The following is a 21,169-nucleotide window of genomic DNA, read 5'->3' on the forward strand; positions in this document are numbered from 1 at the left end:
GATGGCAGCATCTGACTTCAGCATGTAAGCAGCGCATTATGTCACTGTCATGCACCCTCACATTCCGACATCAGCTGTTGCTATTCACTGCTCCGCACACCCGGGACTATGGGAGTGGGAAGCAGTGAGTATTCATTTTTTATAATAGCGGACACACGTGATCGCCCAGCCACTTCAGGAAGCCGGTGGCTGCAGCTAACACATGTGCCCTCTATTAAAGAGAATAAAAATTCACTTCTCTCCACTCCCATAGTCCCACCCAGCTCTCATCATCGGTTTCAGTGCATAGAGGAGGGCGTGGGTAGCAGTGAATATCAATTTTCCTTAATAGCGGACACGTGATCGCCCATCCGCTTCATTATTATTATTATTATTATTATTATTATTATTTTTTTATATAGCACCATTGATTCCATGGTGCTGTACATGAGAAGGGGTTACATACAAATTACAGACATCACTTACGAAATTAGTCGGCGGCTGCAGCTTACACGTGTGACTGCTATTCAAGAGAATGAATATTCACTGCTCCACAAGCTCACAGTCCCTTCTATTCACTGAAGCCGGCGCTCAGGGGGCCGGACTATGGGTGTGCGGAGCAGTGAATTTTCCTTTCCCTTAATAGCAGGTTCATCCGGACAATCCCCACTTTCCTCCAAAAAAATTTTGGGAAAAAAGTGGGTCTTACAGTCCGCAAAAGACAGTAATATTTGGCTTCACAACCAGTTACAATAAATAGCTGCAATCAATCGTGTCCTATAACCATCAGCTTCTTGCATCTCTCAACTGGACCACTCTTCTTTTGCAAACTTTTCCAGGTCTTTTATATTTGAAGGTTGCCTTCTCCCAACTTCAATTTTAAGATCTCTCCTCAGGGCAGGTGGGATTTAGATCCGGTCTCATTGCTGGCCATTTAAGAACTCTCTAGCTCTTTGTTTCCATCCATTTCTGGGTGTTTCTTGAAGTATGTTTGGGTCATTGTCCTGCTGGATGACCCATGAGCTAGGAGGCAAACCCAGCTTTCTGACACTGGACATTACATTGCAACCTAAGATCCTTTGGAAATTTTCAGATTTCATGATGCCTTCCACACAATCAAGGCACCCAGTGCCAGAGGCAGCAAAACAACCCCAAAACATCTTTAACCCGTTTCCGACATCGGGCGTAATAGTACACCGATATCGGACACCCCTGTTTGGAGCAGGCTCCGGCGCTGAACCCGCACCTTTCCGGCACATGACAGCTGATATATACGGCTGACATGTGTCCACAACAGCCGCAAGTGGAGTCATGATCCACCCGTGGCTGTTAACTAGTTAATTGCCAATCTCTGACAGCTGCATTTAACTCGCGTTTACCGGAAGCGCATCACTAAACCTGCCCATCGGTAACCCCATCATGTGATCGCGAATCACCGATGGGTCGGCATGACAACCTGAGATCTCCAGCAGACCTATGGTCATCATAGCCAGATTGCCCTGTGGTCGGTGCTCATAGCAAGTGAGCATTTCTGCTACATACAGGTGAATCTGATCATCGCCTGTATGTAGCAGAGACAATCAGACAACTGCAGCTTCTAGTCTCCAATGAAGACTATTGAAGCATGTAAAAAGTAAAAAAAAAAAAAAAGTTTTTAGAAATATTAACAAAATAAAAGTTCAACTCACCCCCCTTTTGCCCCTTTCAAAATAAAACAATCATAAAAAAATCAAATATACACATATTTGGTATCACCGAGTTCAGAATCGCCCGGTCAATATAAAAAAAAATGTACCTGATTGTTAAACTGCGTAACGAGAAAAAAGTCAAAACTCAAGAACTACGTTTTTGTGGTCGCCGCAACATTGCATTAAAATGCAATAACGGTGATAAAAAGATCGCATCTGCACCAAAATGGTATCATTAGAAACGTCAGCTCATCACTAGTGTTGAGCGATACCGTCCGATACTTGAAAGTATCGGTATCGGAAAGTATCGGCCGATACCGGCAAAATATCGGATCCAATCCGATACCGATACCCGATACCAATACAAGTCAATGGGACTCAAGTATCGGACGGTATTCCTGATGGTTCCCAGGGTCTGAAGGAGAGGAAACTCTCCTTCAGGCCCTGGGAACCATATAAATGTGTAAAAGAAAGAATTAAAATAAAAAATATTGCTATACTCACCTGTCCGACGCAGCCGGGACTTCAGCGAGGGAACCGGCAGCGTTGTTTGTTTAAAAATCGCGCTATTACTTGGTTACGTGAATTCCCGGCTTGTGATTGGTCAGGTCGGCCATGTTGCCGGGACGCGGACCAATCACAGCAAGCCGTGACGAAATTACGTCACGGCTTGCTGTGATTGGTCCGCGTCCCGGCAATATGGCCGCCCTGACCAATCACAAGCCGGGACGTCACGGGAGGCTGGACACGCGCTCATTTTAAAATGGGCGCGTGTCCAGCCTCCCGTGACGTCACGGCTTGTGATTGGTTGCGCCGCGATCAACCAATCACAAGCCGGGAGGCTGGACGCGCTCATTTTGAAATGGGCGCGTGTCCAGCCTCCCGTGACGTCACGGCTTGTGATTGGTTGCGCCGCGATCAACCAATCACAAGCCGGGAGGCTGGACGCGCTCATTTTGAAATGGGCGCGTGTCCAGCCTCCCGGCTTGTGATTGGTTGACCGCGACGCAACCAATCACAAGCCGTGACGTCACGGGAGGCTGGACACGCGCCCTTTTTAAAATGAGCGCGTTTCCAGCCTCCCGTGACGTCACGGCTTGTGATTGGTTAATGGCGGCCATGTTGCCGGGACGCGGACCAATCACAGCAAGCCGTGACGTATTTTCGTCACGGCTTGCTGTGATTGGTCCGCGGCCCGGCAACATGGCCGCCCTGACCAATCACAAGCCGGGACTTCGCGTAACCATGTAAAAGCGGGAATTTTAAACAAACAACGCTGCCGGTTCCTGCGCTGAGGTCCCGGCTGCGTCGGACAGGTGAGTATAGCGATATTTTTTATTTTAATTCTCTATTTTACACATTTTAACATTAATGTTGTTCCGATACCCGATACCACAAGAGTATCGGAATCCCGGTATCGGAATTCCGATACAGCAAGTATCGGCCGATACCCGATACTTGCAGCATCGGAATGCTCAACACTACTCATCACACAAAAAATAAGCCCTCACCTAACCCCACATCGCGAAAAATGGAGATGCTATGGGTACCGGAAAATAGCGCAATTTTTTTTTTAAACAAACTGGATTTTTTTTTTCACCACTTAAACAAAAAGAACCTAGACATATTTGGTGCCTATGAACTCGTAATGACGTGGAGAATCATATTGGCTGTTCAGTTTCAGCATGTAGTGAACATTGTAAAAGGAAAAAGAAAAAAAAACTGCACCGCAGTTTCACCGCACTTGGAATTTTTTTTCTGTTTTCCAGTACGCAACATGTTAAAAGGAATGAAGTAGTTCAAAAGTACAACTCGTCGCACAAAAAACAAGTTCACATGGCCATTTTGACCAAAAAATAAAAAAGTTATGACTCTAGGAAGAAGGGGAGCAAAAAACAAAAATGCAAAAACAAAAAATACCACTGGCGGTTAAGGGGTTAAACCTCTACCATATTTGACAGTAGATACGGTGTTCTTTGTAGCCCTTATTCCATTTTTGATAAACAGTAGAATGATGTGCTCTGTCATGGTCCCATACGTCAACAAGAAGGATTTTGGCTTGGGCTTTGTGCACACGTTGCGGATTTTTCGCGTTTTTTCACTATAAAAATGCGATAAAAACGCATAAAAAACGCATACATATGCATCCCATCATTTAGAATGCAATCCGCAATTTTTGTACACATGTGGTAAAAAAAACGCAGCATGTTCATTATTTTTGCGGATTTTTTCCAGATTTCCCACTATATTATTGCATTGGGAAATCTCCGGAAAAAAACGCAAAAAATCCGCAAAAAACGCATGCAGATTTCTTACAGAAAATGTCTGGTTTTGCTCAGGAAACTTCTGCAAGAAATCTTGACGTGTGCACATACCCTAAGGGTATGTGTCCACGTTCAGGATGGCCGGCGGTATCGTTGGAGCGGCAAAGCCGCTCAGCGCTAAGCCCCGCCCCTTTCTGGGACACGATGATGCCGGATGTGTTCATTGTACACATCCGGGATCATCGCACTCCTCGCATAGGGCCCTGTTATATTACTTGCGGCGACGCAGCGTAGCCGCAAGGAACACGGACAGGCTGCGATTTGAAAAGACGCGCAGCATGTCCGGAGTCGCAGGGCCGCCGCGTGCGTGTTTCCACGCATAGTGGACACGGGATTTCAAAAAATCCCCTCCACTATGCTGGAACATCTGGACGCTGCGTGCTTGACGCTGCGGCCCCACGCAGCATCAAACACGCAGCGTTTCCTGACCGTGGACACGTACCCTAACTCACATTTTGTTAAATTGCAGTCTATCTTTTCCATGTCTCTGTTTAGCAGTGGGCTATTCCAGGGTCTCCTGCCATAGCCTTTAAAGGGAACCTGTCACCCCCAAAATGGCTGGTGAGGTAAGCTCACCGGCATCAGGGGCTTATCTACAGCATTCTGTAATGCTGTAGATAAGCCCCGATGTTACCTGAAAGAGGAGAAAAAGACGTTAGATTATACTCACCCAGGGGCGGTCCCAGTGCGGTCTGGTCAAATGGGTGTCTCCGGTCCGCTCCGGCGCCTCCCATCTTCATTCCATGACGTCCTCTTTGGGTCTTTATGCCGCGGCTCCGGCGCAGGCGTACTTTGTCTGCCCTGTTGAGGGCAGAGCAAAGTACTGCAGTGCGCAGGCGCCGGAAAGGTCAGAGAGGCCCAGCGCCTGCGCACTGCAGTACTTTGCTCTGCCCTGAACAGGGCAGTCAAAGTACGCCTGCGCCGGAGCCGCGGCGTAAAGACCCGAAGAGGACGTCATGGATTGAAGATGGGAGGTGCCGGAGCGGACTGGAGACACCCATCCGACCTGACCGCACCGGGACCGCCCCTGGGTGAGTATAATCTAACGTCTTTTTCTCCTCTTTCAGGTAACATCGGGGGCTTATCTACAGCATTACAGAATGCTGTAGATAAGCCCCTGATGCCGGTGAGCTTACCTCACCAGCCATTTTGGGGGTGACAGGTTCCCTTTAATTTCATTCACATGTCAACACACAGTTTACACTGACAATGATGCACCTTGAGCCTGCAGGAGGGCTTGAATTTCTTTGGAACTTAAAGCACACACATACACACAGTGCAAAGATTGAGTCAACCTCTCCACTTTTTATATGGTTTCAGGTGTGATTTTCATATTGCCCACACCTGTTACTTGCCACATGTGAGTTTGAACTAACATCACATGCTTGAAACAAAGTTGTTTACCCACAATTTTGGAAAGGTGTCAACAATTTTGTCTTTCCCAGTTTTGGGGTTTAGGCTACTTTCACACTAGCGTCGTGCACTGCACGTCGCTATGCGTCGTTTTGTAGAAAAAACGCATCCTGCAAAAGTGCTTGCAGGATGCGTTTTTTCTCCATTGACTTGCATTAGCGACGCAGTGCGACACGTCGCAACCGTCGTGTGACGGTTGCTTTGGACCGTCGCCACCAAAAAACGTTGCATGTAACGTTTTTTGGTGCATCGTGTCCAGCATTTCCGACCGCGCATGCGCGGCCGGAACTCCGCCCCCGCCTCCCTGCACCTCACAATGGGGCAGCGGATGCGTTGAAAAACTGCATCCGCTGCCTCCGTTGTGGGGCGCTTTTACTGCTAGCGTCGGTGCGCCGTAACGTCGCATAGAGACGTGCAGTGCACGATGCTAGTGTGAAAGTAGCCTTAGTGTGAAATTATGTTCAATTTGCCCTTATTTTTTGTTTAAATACATATAAATTTGTATAACAAAATGTGTAATTTCAATAATTTTCTAGGAGAAATACGTCATTTTCTGGAGCAGTTTCAAGAGTGCCAACACTTTTGGCTATGACTGACTGTATCTAAATATATTATCTGAAGAAGAGGAATATTTTAGTCAGTCCCATCTTGTAAAACCATTTTAGATTTCTTTATTGCAGCTTGCTGTATTTCTATTAAACTTCATTATAAATTAGTTAAATAAAATATATATATACATACAGTGGGGCAAAAAAGTATTTAGTCAGTCAGCAATAGTGCAAGTTCCACCACTTAAAAAGATGAGCGGCGTCTGTAATTTACATCATAGGTAGACCTCAACTATGGGAGACAAACTGAGCCAAAAAAATCCAGAAAATCACATTGTCTGTTTTTTTATCATTTTATTTGCATATTATGGTGGAAAATAAGTATTTGGTCAGAAACAAAATTTAATCTCAATACTTTGTAATATATCCTTTGTTGGCAATGACGGAGGTCAAACGTTTTCTGTAAGTCTTCACAAGGTTGCCACACACTGTTGTTGGTATGTTGGCCCATTCCTCCATGCAGATCTCCTCTAGAGCAGTGATGTTTTTGGCTTTTCGCTTGGCAACACGGACTTTCAACTCCCTCCAAATTTTTTCTATAGGGTTGAGATCTGGAGACTGGCTAGGCCACTCCAGGACCTTGAAATGCTTCTTACGAAGCCACTCCTTCGTTGCCCTGGCGGTGTGCTTTGGATCATTGTCATGTTGAAAGACCCAGCCACGTTTCATCTTCAATGCCCTTGCTGATGGAAGGAGGTTTGCACTCAAAATCTCATGATACATGGCCCCATTCATTCTTTCATGTACCCGGATCAGTCGTCCTGGCCCCTTTGCAGAGAAACAGCCCCAAAGCATGATGTTTCCACCACCATGCTTTACAGTAGGTATGGTGTTTGATGGATGCAACTCAGTATTCTTTTTCCTCCAAACACGACAAGTTGTGTTTCTACCAAACAGTTCCAGTTTGGTTTCATCAGACCATAGGACATTCTCCCAAAACTCCTCTGGATCATCCAAATGCTCTCTAGCAAACTTCAGACGGGCCCGGACATGTACTGGCTTAAGCAGTGGGACACGTCTGGCACTGCAGGATCTGAGTCCATGGTGGCGTAGTGTGTTACTTATGGTAGGCCTTGTTACATTGGTCCCAGCTCTCTGCATTTCATTCACTAGGTCCCCCCGCGTGGTTCTAGGATTTTTGCTCACTGTTCTTGTGATCATTCTGACCCCACGGGGCGGGATTTTGCGTGGAGCCCCAGATCGAGGGAGATTATCAGTGGTCTTGTATGTCTTCCATTTTCTAATTATTGCTCCCACTGTTGATTTCTTCACTCCAAGCTGGTTGGCTATTGCAGATTCAGTCTTCCCAGCCTGGTGCAGGGCTACAATTTTGTTTCTGGTGTCCTTTGACAGCTCTTTGGTCTTCACCATAGTGGAGTTTGGAGTCAGACTGTTTGAGGGTGTGCACAGGTGTCTTTTTATACTGATAACAAGTTTAAACAGGTGCCATTACTACAGGTAATGAGTGGAGGAAAGAGGAGACTCTTAAAGAAGAAGTTACAGGTCTGTGAGAGCCAGAAATCTTGATTGTTTGTTTCTGACCAAATACTTATTTTCCACCATAATATGCAAATAAAATGATAAAAAAACAGACAATGTGATTTTCTGGATTTTTTTTGCTCAGTTTGTCTCCCATAGTTGAGGTCTACCTATGATGTAAATTACAGACGCCTCTCATCTTTTTAAGTGGTGGAACTTGCACTATTGCTGACTGACTAAATACTTTTTTGCCCCACTGTATAATACAACCTGTTTCAATTTTTCTGCATAAAGTAGGACATAACTTTTACATATTGTACTTTTTTATGTTGTAGGAGGCATTTTGAGCAAATGGTGGTGCACTTCAATATGGCATCTGCAGAAGAGCTTGCTCGACATTTTGTCAGTGTGAAATCACATGTGAGACAAGACATGCTTCGAGAATTTTATGTCAAAAGATATTCTGAGGTGTCAGATCTTTACACAAATCAAGTTCCGATAACTGCAAATGAAAAGAAAGAAAGCAAATCTAAGACTAATGTAAAAAAAATGAAAAGAAGAACGAAATGTATAGATACATCTCCAAAGTACACGAGTAAAATGATTCCCGCTTCTGGGAGTGTAGACAATAATGATGACTGTGCACGGAAAAATGAAATTTCTGTCACAAAAATGGATCATCTCACAGACACCAGAAATACTGAATCGTCTCTTAATATGACTATGGAAAAGTCTAGTAATGACCACAAACGTAAACAGTTTCTATATACTGAGTTGAAAATGATAGAACCTGGAACAAGTTTTTCCAAAGAAATCAACTATGTCACAGAAGACCACTTGTTAAAACAAGAAAGTCTGCCGGGAAAAACAAGGAAAGACTCTGTTGCTGACTTGCTTGGTGATACATCTATATTGGATGATCTTTTTAACTCTCAGAGTAATTATCGCTTGGGTGTGCCACCAACATCTTCTCAGTGTGAACCTGCAACAACTAAACCAAGACAACGCTCTAAAGACTTCTGGGATATTCTTAGTGAACAAAATGATGAAAGTATCAACAGACTCACTGACTTGTCTGTAATTCAAAAAGTTTGTGAGTCTTCAATTTTGCCTTCAGTGTCTAAAAAGGATAGCTGGAATGATTCAATGTGGGTAAAGAATGAAAATTTCTTATGGAGGAAGAAAGAAAATACACAAGACTGACCTCAAAATCTCAAAGTTATTCATTAAATTGCTTTTGTACAGATTTATTTTATGTTTCAAATTAAAATATGATCTGCGTGATTATATGGGTTGTGAGTTAATTAAGATTTTTTTTATTTTTTATATTGAAACTGTGTTGGGGTGCTTTCAGATTGTGCTTTTTTCACATTTGTGGGTCCCTTCGGAGCTTGTGTCCGAACTCCCAGTAAAACAGGATTGAAATATATGCACCGACGGGGCCATAGAATATAATGGTGCTGGCAGAGTGAACGTGAGCTCTGACGTGCATCATTTTGGGCGTATACGCCTACTGGGCACCGACACTCAGACATAGTTGACTGCATCTTGTTGCCTAGACATCTAAAACCAATCAACTCTATCCAAAGACATTGAAGTACCAAGTCTCAGTCTATAATAAGACTAAAAACCACCCAAGATGGATAACAAATTACCATATTGTGGTATCTACACTGCGATTTTCGCCACTATTTGCACATTTCTTATGTATTATAGCCCTTGTTTCTTTTAGGCCTCAAACAGACGTCCAGTGCTATTGTATGAGTGCTATTCGTGGTTTTCATGGATAGTACTCTTACCTATGATCGTTTGTTGGGCCATTCACATGTCCATGACTTTTTGTGGATCTAGTGGTTCTTGGAAAATCGCATGGACATGTACTATTTTGATCCAAGCATCATAGCAAAATTGTGAATACATATCTAAGGATCTGTAAACAAATGAGACTGCACTCGAAGGATATCCTAGTGCAGTCCTATTCATGGACAGTAACAGAAGACGGCGGAGAAACTTTTTTTCCCTCCACATAACAGAAAAACTGATGACATTGGACGACAATCTGATCAAATTCTGATCAGGAAAAGGAAGGGAGGAAAATGGGGGGGTGTCTTATAATCCGAATATAGCTTATTGGGTGGGGGGGCGGCTGCAGTGCAGCGGGGTAACAAGGCAGGGTCATTGCTACAGGAGGCTGGCGGTGGCTGGAGTGGGGCGATTCTGCGGGCCCCAGGCTGGGAGGAGGAGGTGCCCCAATGGTACGAGGTTGCTCTGGGCTTTCACAAAATGTCAGCAGTGAGCATAGTCCACTGCACTTCCCTTTGATTTGCCTGCAGTGTTCGTCGGGAAATTGGCCGCCAGAGGTGGCGTATGCACAGATTAAGATCTTGGGAGATGAAATCTCAATCTGCTGCCACCAGCTTCCTGCAGCAGCTACCCTGCCTCCTGTTACCCCGCTCCACCTCCGCTACTGTAAAATCGGAGTATAAAATGCACCACCATTTGTTATCCCTGTGAGGCTATTTCAGTCTAATTATTGGCTAAGACCCGCTGCTTCAATATTTTTGGACAGTTATAAATATTTTGATGTCTAGTCACTGGTCTTTGGATGCCTATGTAAATAAAGTTATATGTTTTTCTACTTGAGGTGCAACCTTAATGTGTATGTCTCTTTTTGTCTTTTGTTGGATACTTTTATTTATAATGCTGGACCATATATGTATTTAATTCTACCTGTTGTTATGACAGCATGTATGTCCCAATAGGTTCCATTTAGGACCAGCACCTCGGTATTATGTCATTATCTGGGTTAAAAGGGTTGTCCAGGCTTGAAGTGAAAGTCTGCAGTTATTCTACAGTATGTGACTCCGTATTCACGCTGTCAGGATTCTCCAATGTTGAAGGTGAGAGCGGACAGTCGTGTGACCATATCTATGTGATTTGAATAGTTGCAGTCACATGCCGACTAGATGTGCTCATCCTCAATAGAAATGCATTTAGCAAGTGTGTCTAGTCGGAATGTGTCCGGAAGTGTGCAAACCAAATACAGGTGTTCATGTGACATCTCACTTTCATCGGCAACGCTGGAGAATACTGACAGTGTGCACACACAGAGTGACTGTATACTTTCATCACAAGCCTGGATGACCCATTTAAACTTATGCGACTGTAGCGTATTGTTCTGTACTCGGACCATTATGCATAGAGGAGCAAGAACTGAAGATTTATTTGCTAGATATGCTTGTACCTCTTTAACCGATTCTGTTTTACCATTCCTGTTGTAATATTAACATAAAACTGTATATGATGGCTGAAAATTGCATCTTACATTTTTCACATGAACAGAGGTACCTTGTGAAAAACTTCTATCATTTATTAAAAAATTACAAACTTGTCATATAGCATTTCATTATTTGTAACAGTTCAGCACCTAACATTTTCTAAGGAAATAAAACAACTTTTGGAGTTATTCTTTTAACATTGCAATAATATGCGATGGTTTATTATTTTGACTCTGTTTCTTTGTCATTAAAAAGTCAAATCAAATTAGCAAAGAATTTAGCACCTATTTAGGCATATTGTCATTGTAGAATTTTTAATTTTTCTAATCTCAGGTTCTCTGATAATTGCTAATGATTTTTTCTCTAGATCACACCAGATAAGAGTAAAAATATACAATAATAAAGTAATAATTGTTGTGAATTTATAAAATTTGCAGAGAAATATCAGGAAAATCTGGTGAGTTTATTGTTCATATACCTTGTTATGTTATGAAAAGTGATATTGCAGTATTGTTTGGTGCTGTGTGCCATAGTTACAATGAGTTTGGATATGACTATAATTTCTCAGTACATGCTTATTAACTTGGGGTTGTGGTCCACAGACGCCGGGCAGACTGTTTATGATACCATAAAGAATGAACCGCCTATGGTTCACACAGATATACAGTTAAGTTTAAGTCTCCTATTTATGGCGTCATTGGGCTTGGTGCAGGATGTTTAAATGTGGGGTTAAACTTCATACAAGGCGGAGGCATTTGTATAATTTGCTGTTGAAACTGTTTCATAAAAACACACCAATCTTTCTGATGTTCTGACATGTCTGAACTTTGGACAGGGGAGACCTACAGCATTTGTCTATGTGAAGTGGTGCTAGATCTTGTGGTCTGGACGAGAGCCCAGAATAAAATCATCTTAAATCTGATATGTACATTTTACGTTAAGGATAGCAAATTTACTCAAGCTTCACTTTGCCTATTTGGAAAAATGACATAAATCTATTGAAATGCTAAATTTCTGCTTTAAGAAAATCATTAATCACCGGGTACCTACTGCTAGAATTATCTGTTAAGTAGAATATATCAACTGTACCACTCTTTAATTCAAGTATATTAAGACCTTGTATTTACAAGACATCAAGAAAGAGTAATGTCTCAACTTGAATCACTTAGGAATAGCTTTCGTATGCAGTGTCTTACATTGAAGTATTTGTATACCGCAATGCCATTTCTATTAGTACACAACGGAGTAATACACAATCTAAAAAGGTTATTGACTATATGTCTTCTAAAATAGAGTGAATACTGTAGAGAATACATTTTACTGGGGGGTCAGGATAGACATGCTTAGGCTATGGTCACACTTTCAGTATTTGGTCGGTATTTTATATCAGTATTTGTAAGCTAAAATCAGAAGTGGAACAATCAGGGGAAAAGTATAATAGAAACATATGCACCACTTCTGTATTTATCACTACTCCTGGTGTTGGCTTACACATACTGAGGTAAAATACTGACCAAATACTGATGGTGTGAACGTAGTCTAACACATGCAGATTTTGATGTGGATTCCAACCTACCCTAAAGGTACCGTCACACTAAACGATATCGCTAGCGATCCGTGACGTTGCAGCGTCCTGGATAGCGATATCGTTGAGTTTGACAGGCAGCAGCGATCAGGATCCTGCTGTGATATCGCTGGTCGTTGATTAAAGTTCAGAACTTTATTTGGTCGTCAGATCGCCGTGTATCGTTGTGTTTGACAGCAAAAGCAATGATACCAGCGATGTTTTACAATGGTAACCAGGGTAAATATCGGGTTACTAAGCGCAGGGCCGCGCTTAGTAACCCGATGTTTACCCTGGTTACCAGTGTAAAATGTAAAAAAACAAACACTACATACTCACCTTCTGATGTCTGTCACACGTCCCCCGCCGTCCGCTTCCTTCCTGCACTGACTGACTGCCGGCCGGAAAGTGAAAGCACAGCGGTGACGTCACAGCTCTGCTGTTAGGGCCGGCGCTCAGTCAGTGCGGGAAGCGGACGCCGGGGGACGCGAAGGTGAGTATGTACTGTTTGTTTTTTTACATTTTACGCTGGTAACCAGGGTAAACATCGGGTTACTAAGCGCGGCCCTGCGCTTAGCAACCCGATGTTTACCCTGGTTACCCATGGACCTCGGCATAGTTGGTCGCTGGAGAGCTGTCTGTGTGACAGCTCTCCAGCGACCAAACAGCGACGCTGCAGCGATCGGCATCGTTGTCTGTATCGCTGCAGCGTCGCTTAGTGTGACGGTACCTTAACGCCACGTTCACACCATCAGTATTTGGTCAATATATTACCTCAGTATCTGTAAGCCAAAACCAGGAGTGGGTGATAAATGCAGAAGTGGTGACGTGTTTCTATTATACTTTTCCTCTGATTGTTCCTCTCCTGGTTTTGGCTTACAAATGCTGAGGTAAAATACTGACCAAATACTGATGGTGTGAACGTGGCCTTACTACAACTCACTTACATCCAAGGGAGGTCCAGGTAACATGGCGCTTTCAGTTTATTGTAAAATATTCCAACTACTCAAACTTTGATGCTCCCTGCTAAGAAGACCTGGAAAAGCCTAATACACCAATATAATCCTGAATGTTGAGCTGAAAACACCAAACATTGCTAAATATAAGTCACTTTAAGACAAATGTATCTTTTTCCTAGCTGTCTGACACAATTCCTAAAATGATCTGCAACTGAACATGTGACCATGGCCTTAATGTTCTTTCTTAAAGTGGTGTTCCCAACCATATAAAGTCAGTTTTGATTAGTGAAGGTATAACTCCTGGGACCCCCCCAGGAAACCCTCTGCATTGCTGAATTCCTTGGCCGTCTCTGTGCAACATGACTGTTTTTGTCCTAGATGAGCAATATGAATTATACCCATTTGGGAGCATCTCCCAGTGTGTTGACGCCTCCTCCAATGCACTTCCAGGTTAATTTGAAAGTTCCACCAAGGTTGACTTCTCAGCGAGGGCACCTCAAAGTACTACGAAACAAGTAACATTTTTTGTTGTTCTGAGACCTACCACACTGGTGATAGATCTGTAAAATTATTTTTCCCCAGATTGCTTGTCGTAGCAATAAAAAGTACAATTACGAGATGCGAATATCACTTTTGATCATGTAAATAATATGCACTCTTGAAGTAACCCGAAGTTGCAGCTTGTATCATAGCCCAGAGCTATAATTCTAATTCTTCTGGCTCAAAATGTCCCCATTCTTTTTTTATATTCTAGAAAGTGCACTCTTTATATCAAGCTCTGTATGGAGCTGAACAGATCAGATGAGATTCCAATTTTCCAAATCATTTGATTTTATCGAAAAATCCAATTCGTAGTTACGTTGTGCTTTTTTCCATCGATTTGCTGAAAGAATTGACATGCTTCAGACTTAAAAAAAACTTTTCCAATTCAGTCAGGAAACAAAAAGCAAGCGTGTCCATGAAATATCTGAAAATCAAATTTCTTGCTGGTACTGTAAAAGACCGCCTTTAAATTGCATAAAAAAGCAGCAAAAATGCAACGTGTGAACATAGCCTGATTGTAAGATGTAGAGAAAAATAAAAGCATCTAATACTCACCTCACAGCTCTCTTCTCTAATCGCTCCCTCTGCTCGCTGTCCCCTGTATGGGCCTTTTCATCATTACATCGAGCAGCAGGAAGCATAATCAACCACTGCACATTTTCAGTTTCTTCCCAGTGTAATTTTGCAGTGAGGGAGAACGGGGTGGTGACGTCTAGTGATCAACGGGGTCCCAACATGGACCAATAGCAATCAGATTTAGACTTATCACTAGTGATGAGCGAGCGTGCTCTTGTGTTCTCAAAAAATATGTTCGAATCCCCGCCGCTGCATGTTTTGCCGCTGTTTAACAGTCGCATCACATGCAGAGATTGCATGTTTATTAGGAGGTAGTATCAATGGTAGGAGGATTCAGTGATACTTTATCAATAATACAGGCCGTATCAAGAGCGGAATTTTTAGAGTGTTAACAAAAGCTTTTTTAAATCCCAGCATGGCAACCGGTGTAAATCAGTTTGTTTCTGTCTTGAATATTCATTGACATATACTGTTTTATCAGCATGTCTTGGTTTAATGCAGAATAAATATATATTTTTCTTGGGTGACTGAAAAAGTATAATTACTGCATTCATTCCCAGCCAGCAACCTTGGGAGTAAACCATACTTTAAACCGCCACAGACAGATCCAAACCACAGAGAGGTTGGAATTTTTGGGGGCTTAGTGGTGCATGGGAGACAGGGTCACAGCTAATTGTCAGGACTTATATCATGGTTACATTATGAGCAGAACACACAAATCACAAGTATATTATCATAACAAATTAAGCTGCTGATACAGGTTCTAATCCATGTTCATTTATTATTATGAGTTCAACTTTCTCTTTGTTTGACACTTAAAGCAGGTAAGTCATTACTCAATTCTCTGCGTTTTTCCAACACTTTATATATCATCCATATTGTATTTTGTTCTTGTTCAGTATAAGCAATGGTCATTTATCATGAGGAGGAAGGTAAGGAAATCACCAATTATGGTGAGTGACTGATTCATAGAGGTTGCTTCCTACCATTAAGTTAACTCCCTATTTTATATGGTTATGTCAGGAGTATTAGTTGTTGGTTATCTTTATTTTTACAGTCTAAATTCTTGATAATTAAAATAAGACTTTATTACTAAGGAGTCATTAATTTCCATCTACACAATGACTTTAGGAGGAAAGCTATTTTCTATGTACTAGAAGTGTAATGTGTTTTATGTCTGGTAAACGTTAATGGTTATATGAACTATAATAGGTGTCAATATACTGTAGATAATATATTTGCTTATAATGTTTATAAATTTACTAGATGGAGGCCCTATGCTATCGCATCGGGAGGGCGGTAATGTCACGATGGGGGCAGGCTTTTCAGCATTGAGAATCTCTCCCCCTATGTGCTCACCCACCTATCCACTCTCCCTTTCCCCATGTACTGACTTCTCCCGTCTGTGCTCTCTTCTTTGACCTGTCTACCCCATGTGCTATCCCCCTTGTCTGCTGTCTCTCTCCTTCCTGTGCTGTGTTCTCACCTCATGTGCTGTCCCGTTGCGCTTATATGCATTGTTTTTGTCCCAGCGATGCTGTTGGTCTTCAAGAGTCTCATTTTCCCGTTGTTGTCTTTGACTTTGTGCCATTGCTTCTTTCCTCTCATTGTCATTGGCGTACTTTTTAAGAGGAGCCATGTTGACATTGAGATTTGCTTTTTAAAGGGGTTTTCCCACAAACAAAAGTTCATTTTAAAAATTTTCTGTGTCTGACCGTGTACAGAACATACCACAGCTCCTGGCAGGGGAGGAAGCAAAAGACAATACTGACATTACAGCAGGAGATCTCACAGGATACATTTTGTGAGGTAAAATATTGTTTAAAACAGTGAATTATTTTACCTAACAAAAGAAATCCTCTGCGATCCCCTGTTGTAATGTCAGTATTGTCTTTTGCTTCCTCCCCTGCCCAGGAGATGTGGTATGCTCTCTGTACACGATCAGACAATTTTTAAAATGAACTTTCGTTTTTGGGAAAAACCCTTTAATGTGACCGGCTTCCTCTACCTGTAGACACGTCACGCATCTGCCACTGGGATCAGCCGAATGATTCACTGCGCCTGCGTGGGATTCGTGCAGGCGCAGTAAATGAGACCTCCGCCATCTTTGTGCAGACAGATAGCGGCGGTCACATTAAAACTGCGCATGCGCTCCTCCTGTACAAAGATGGTGGAGGTCAGTGAATCATCATTTGGCTGATGCCGGCGGCGACGTGTTTGCGTTTTGTTCTGCTGGTGGTACCACAAGAGGCTGCGTATGGCGTATACAGTGTGTGTGTGGTGCGTACGGCTTATACAGTATGTGTGTGTGGTGCGTGCGTCGTATAGAGTGCGTGTGTGGTGCGACGGTGTTCCGCTAGTGGTACTGCACAAGAGGCTGGTACCACCAGCAGTTTCCATATTGAGACACCCATCACTTGGGTGTCCCACTATGTAGGTCGGTGAACTTCCGCCGCTTGGAATTCTGGGATCCGGACACATCTGGACGGAACAGGATGTGAAGACATAACAAGGTAAGTATATATTAAGATACAGATTCACATGGTATGTTCAAATGGTTAGATTCTGAAATTAATTTTCCAGCATGTTGATTGTCATACAAAGAAACACAAATGTTATGATTTTTTTTTGTCATAGAAAATATTAAAAATCCTTGAGATCCCTCATACTACCTCCCTTTTTCTTTCATCTTCCATTTGTCATGAGGAGTCAGGAGCTAGCACTCCATGCTGTCTTTGTGTAAAATGCAATGTACAGCTATGTGAAGCAGATTAATTAAAATGTGAGGATTCCTCTTTATGTCCAGGTGACTGAAGAGGATGTGTATTGTCCACAGAGAGAGGCAGGAAAAGTTTTATTAAGATCTAAGGGGATCAAAGAAGATCGTGCAGCCTTTACAAATAGCCATGGTCACTGCACTTACAATAAACCAGTAGACAGTATGTCTCTGGAAGAAAATATGGAATATTGGATTTTCTATCTATATTAATGAGTCACACATTTTCAGCACCGGGATAACTAGGCAAAAATACACATTTTCTCATGTATGCAGGGGCACTGTTTATTGACAGCCAAATCGAAGCACTCTCCTTCAGCTAAACTGAATCTTCTCTGCGATCGTTGTAGTAAGTTCTCCTGTTAATCCCTTTTATTTTACGTAACTGTTTATGCTATATTGTTCTGTCCCCCTTGTAAAATCTTTTGTATATTTTTCATATACACTGCCTCCCATTGGATTAAATATGAAATTTAATAGTTCTGTTCTGTAAACTATGCCTCGAAGCCATAAGCTACCGTAAATGGAGTCCATTCGACCGAGACAGAGTGGTGGTGATGGCGAGTAGTCTGGGGTTGTTGGAGAGTTAGCTCTGACTGTAGCGGGGTGTGTACACATATTCCATGTGTTGGAATCCGGAGGTGTATATACCGTACGCTCCCTGATAATTGTACAATAGCTGGCCTAGTGGTGTGAACGGCCTTCGTCCTTCTCCGTTAATTGTCGGTCAATCGTGTAATTGTCCTGACGATAGGGGGCAGCGGAGAGCGGTTCGCTCCAAAGATCACAGCGGGTGGTACTCGTGACCTTCCCGGCCTGTGATATCAGGGATTTGTGGGATTAAGAAAGTCCTGGCAAATTAACAAATACTGTATCCCTGACAGTTATGTTAGGAGTATTAGTTGTTGATTATCTTTTACAGTCTAAATTCTTGATAATTAAAATAAGACTTTATTACTAAGGAGTCATTCATTTCCATCTACACAATGACTTTAGGAGGAAACCTATTTTCTATGTACTATGTAACTTTAATAGTTATATGAACTATAATAGGTTTCAATATAGGTAACATATTTGCTTAGAATGTTTATGTACTGTATTTATACAGAGTCACATGGTATGCTCAAATGGTTAGATTATGACATTAATTTTCCTGCATGTTGAAAGTCATAAAAAAAAGTGATTTTTTTTTTTGTTTATTTGACCTAAAAAACTGCAATAAAAAAGTATTAAAAGTCTTATGAACCGCTAAACAATGTCAATGATGGTTACAAGGTTTGAAACAATTCATCTGCTAAAAAAGACAAGTTCCCACACTTGCTTGGTCAAGAAAATGGTAGAAAACAAATTAAAAATGGGGTTATAGAAAAAGGTGATTAATGCCACACAGCTGCGTCAATAGAAAAAGAGAATGCATGGTCCTTAAAGTTGGTAAAAATTTTTGTCAAAAGCACCTTATTTTCTAAAATAACAGCTGAAGCCATACTTAGCTCACACATATCCCAATCACAACAGTTTCAACATTTCCCTGTCTTCCACTATGATTTTCTGGGCTTTTAAAAATCTGCTTGTTCACCTTTTAGATCCCTCAATTCGCAATGGAGCCTTTGGTGCATGGTTCCCTGCTGGCCTGTGTTTACTATTATGAAGCTGGTATACTAGGACGTGAGATCAGCATATGTCCAATACTGCTTTTAGGGCACTTCGTCACAATATAACAACAAAAATCCCACATCATTAAATGTTTGTGACAGGGAAGAGATCCCACACGATATATTAAAACCAATATTTTTATTAAAGCCAAAAAATGACAATAAACAACAAATAAATAAAAAAGCAAAATGCCGTCTAAGGGACGCCAGAAATATCTAATGGAAAATTCAATTAAAAAAAAATCAGTAGTCAATAATAAATACCCAACCAATTGGACAGTATACACTGTTATTGACATCTAACATATTTCTTACATAAACTCTTTCATAGCAACAATAGCCATTCAGGATTCAAAAATCTATTTCACTCATTTCTCAAATATAACCGGGCTCAGTAGCCCAAAAATTATTATATTGACATAAATGATCCTGTGTTCGATTTAACCTACAGAAAAACAGCAGACCTGTCACTTTAAATCACTACATAGTTTCCATCCCCTATGCAGACCGATAACCATCCCTGGTATACAATGATGGTATTAGGACCGTGTGATATACAATAAAGGTAAAGGCATAATAAAGTTGATTACCTAGTGTGTGGATAAACCTGGCGTCCCCTCACCCCGACACAAGTTTCGCCGCCAGCTTCTTCCGGGGACGCCCGGATTAAATGTGGGGAATTTTCCATTAGATATTTCTGGCGTCCCTTAGACGGCATTTTGCTTTTTTATTTATTTGTTTTTATTGTCCTTTTTTGTTTTAATAAAAATATTGGTTTTAATATATCGTGTGGAATCTCTTCCTTAATGATGTGGGATTTTTGTTCTATACTAGGACGTGGTCTAGACTTCCATTTTCCATACCCAGAGAAGCCCAAGTAGTTGATCTTTGACTGCAATGGCTTATTGAAAATGTGGATAGTCATTGACTGAAGTGGTCATATGATGAATCCATTGGTCAACGGTACAGATGTAGACTTATCTGCTTTTTCATGTTTTCTTATCTGAAGCTGGCAGATATTTTCCAACCCATCAGGAAATCCCTATTAAATAAAACGAATTTATTTTTATTGTTGCACTTCATGTAAAATTTAAAAAAAAAGATCTTGATGAGAAAAATCCTTAATTGATGATTTTCTAAAATATGTTTGACATTTGATGTGATGAAAGGAATCAGTGGAGAAGCAGATTTGTGTTAACTTTAATATCACTAAAAAAAGAAAACAAATGGTGATTTATAGTGTAGAACTGTAGCTAAAAGGAGGGAGTTTGTACGTTCTTCCCATCTTTGGGTTTCCTCCCACACTCCAAAGACATTATGATAGAGAGTCTAGATTGTGAGCCCCAATGGGGACAGTGCCGATAATGTCTGAAAAGCGCTGTGGTAATAATGGCGCTATACAAGTGAGTAAATAAATAAAAGGATATGTTATACATATGGAGACAAACAGGATGTTGAGGTGGTATGCTCTCCTATAAGAGATATGCTACTACCAGGCACAACTGTGTTTAGAAACCTTGAGGTATGTAAGAATCAGCTTCAGCTCTTCTCATCTAAACCGGTCAGCTGGAGGATGTTATGGTTGGATCCAAAGATAGTTAAATGGTAAAGAAAAGAGGGAGTAACACAGCACTGCTGAAGATAAGGAAGAATCCAGGGTATCCATATAAAGCATTTATTCAAGATTTATAAAAACAGGGCTACGCATTTTGGCACTGAACAGTGCCTTCTTCAGGTCTAACGTACGGGAAATCCCAAGTTCTTCCTAATCTATAGCAGCACTGTGTTACTCCAAATCTTTTTTTTATTTTTTAAATATGATATTTATGACTGTCTTCCATTGTATGTGTATCTTGCAACGCACCTTTCACATTCTTGTAGTAAGTTGTAATATTATTGTTCATGACTTCTTGCTGTAGTGTGAGAGTTTAACAATGTCTGTCGTCACGTACGATTTTGAGGAGGTAACCATACTATTATATATGTGCGAAAAGGGGAAGCTGCAATCATGGTGTAGCGCTGTGTGTGGTCTGAGGTTCCAGCTCTGAGGAGAGAATGCCTGTTCCTGGCTACAACATCACTTTTTCATCACTGAAAGAGCTCCTTCTCCACTGTCTATAGCACTGCAGGAAAAGATCCCGTTTTCTGTGGGCAGACTGCTACTATCAGCAGAAAGCAGCTTATTTAGTTAGGCAGTTTTAATAGTTAAACAAAATAATCTCAGGAACATTTTTGTGCAGTTGTGGGTCATAAGGAAAGCGAAATATGCAATATTAATATCCTGTGTCTAACCTCTGAGCTAGAATAAAGTTGCCGGGTGCGTCTTCTAG

At 41.7% G+C, this 21,169-nt stretch overlaps 1 protein-coding gene across 1 annotated transcript in view; it reads left to right on the forward strand.

The window, feature by feature from the left end:
- ERCC6L2 (ERCC excision repair 6 like 2) overlaps positions 1 to 8,836 on the forward strand; it is a 169,646-nt gene extending 160,810 nt beyond the window's left edge. The window contains exon 19 of the mRNA XM_077299632.1: positions 7,827 to 8,836. Within this exon, the coding sequence (XP_077155747.1) occupies positions 7,827 to 8,694 (868 nt within the window). The 3' untranslated portion in view covers positions 8,695 to 8,836. The remainder of the gene's footprint in view (positions 1 to 7,826) is intronic.
- Positions 8,837 to 21,169: the final 12,333 nt, after the last annotated feature.

Source organism: Ranitomeya variabilis, chromosome 1 (assembly GCF_051348905.1).
Source record: "Ranitomeya variabilis isolate aRanVar5 chromosome 1, aRanVar5.hap1, whole genome shotgun sequence".
Taxonomy (NCBI): domain Eukaryota; kingdom Metazoa; phylum Chordata; class Amphibia; order Anura; family Dendrobatidae; genus Ranitomeya; species Ranitomeya variabilis.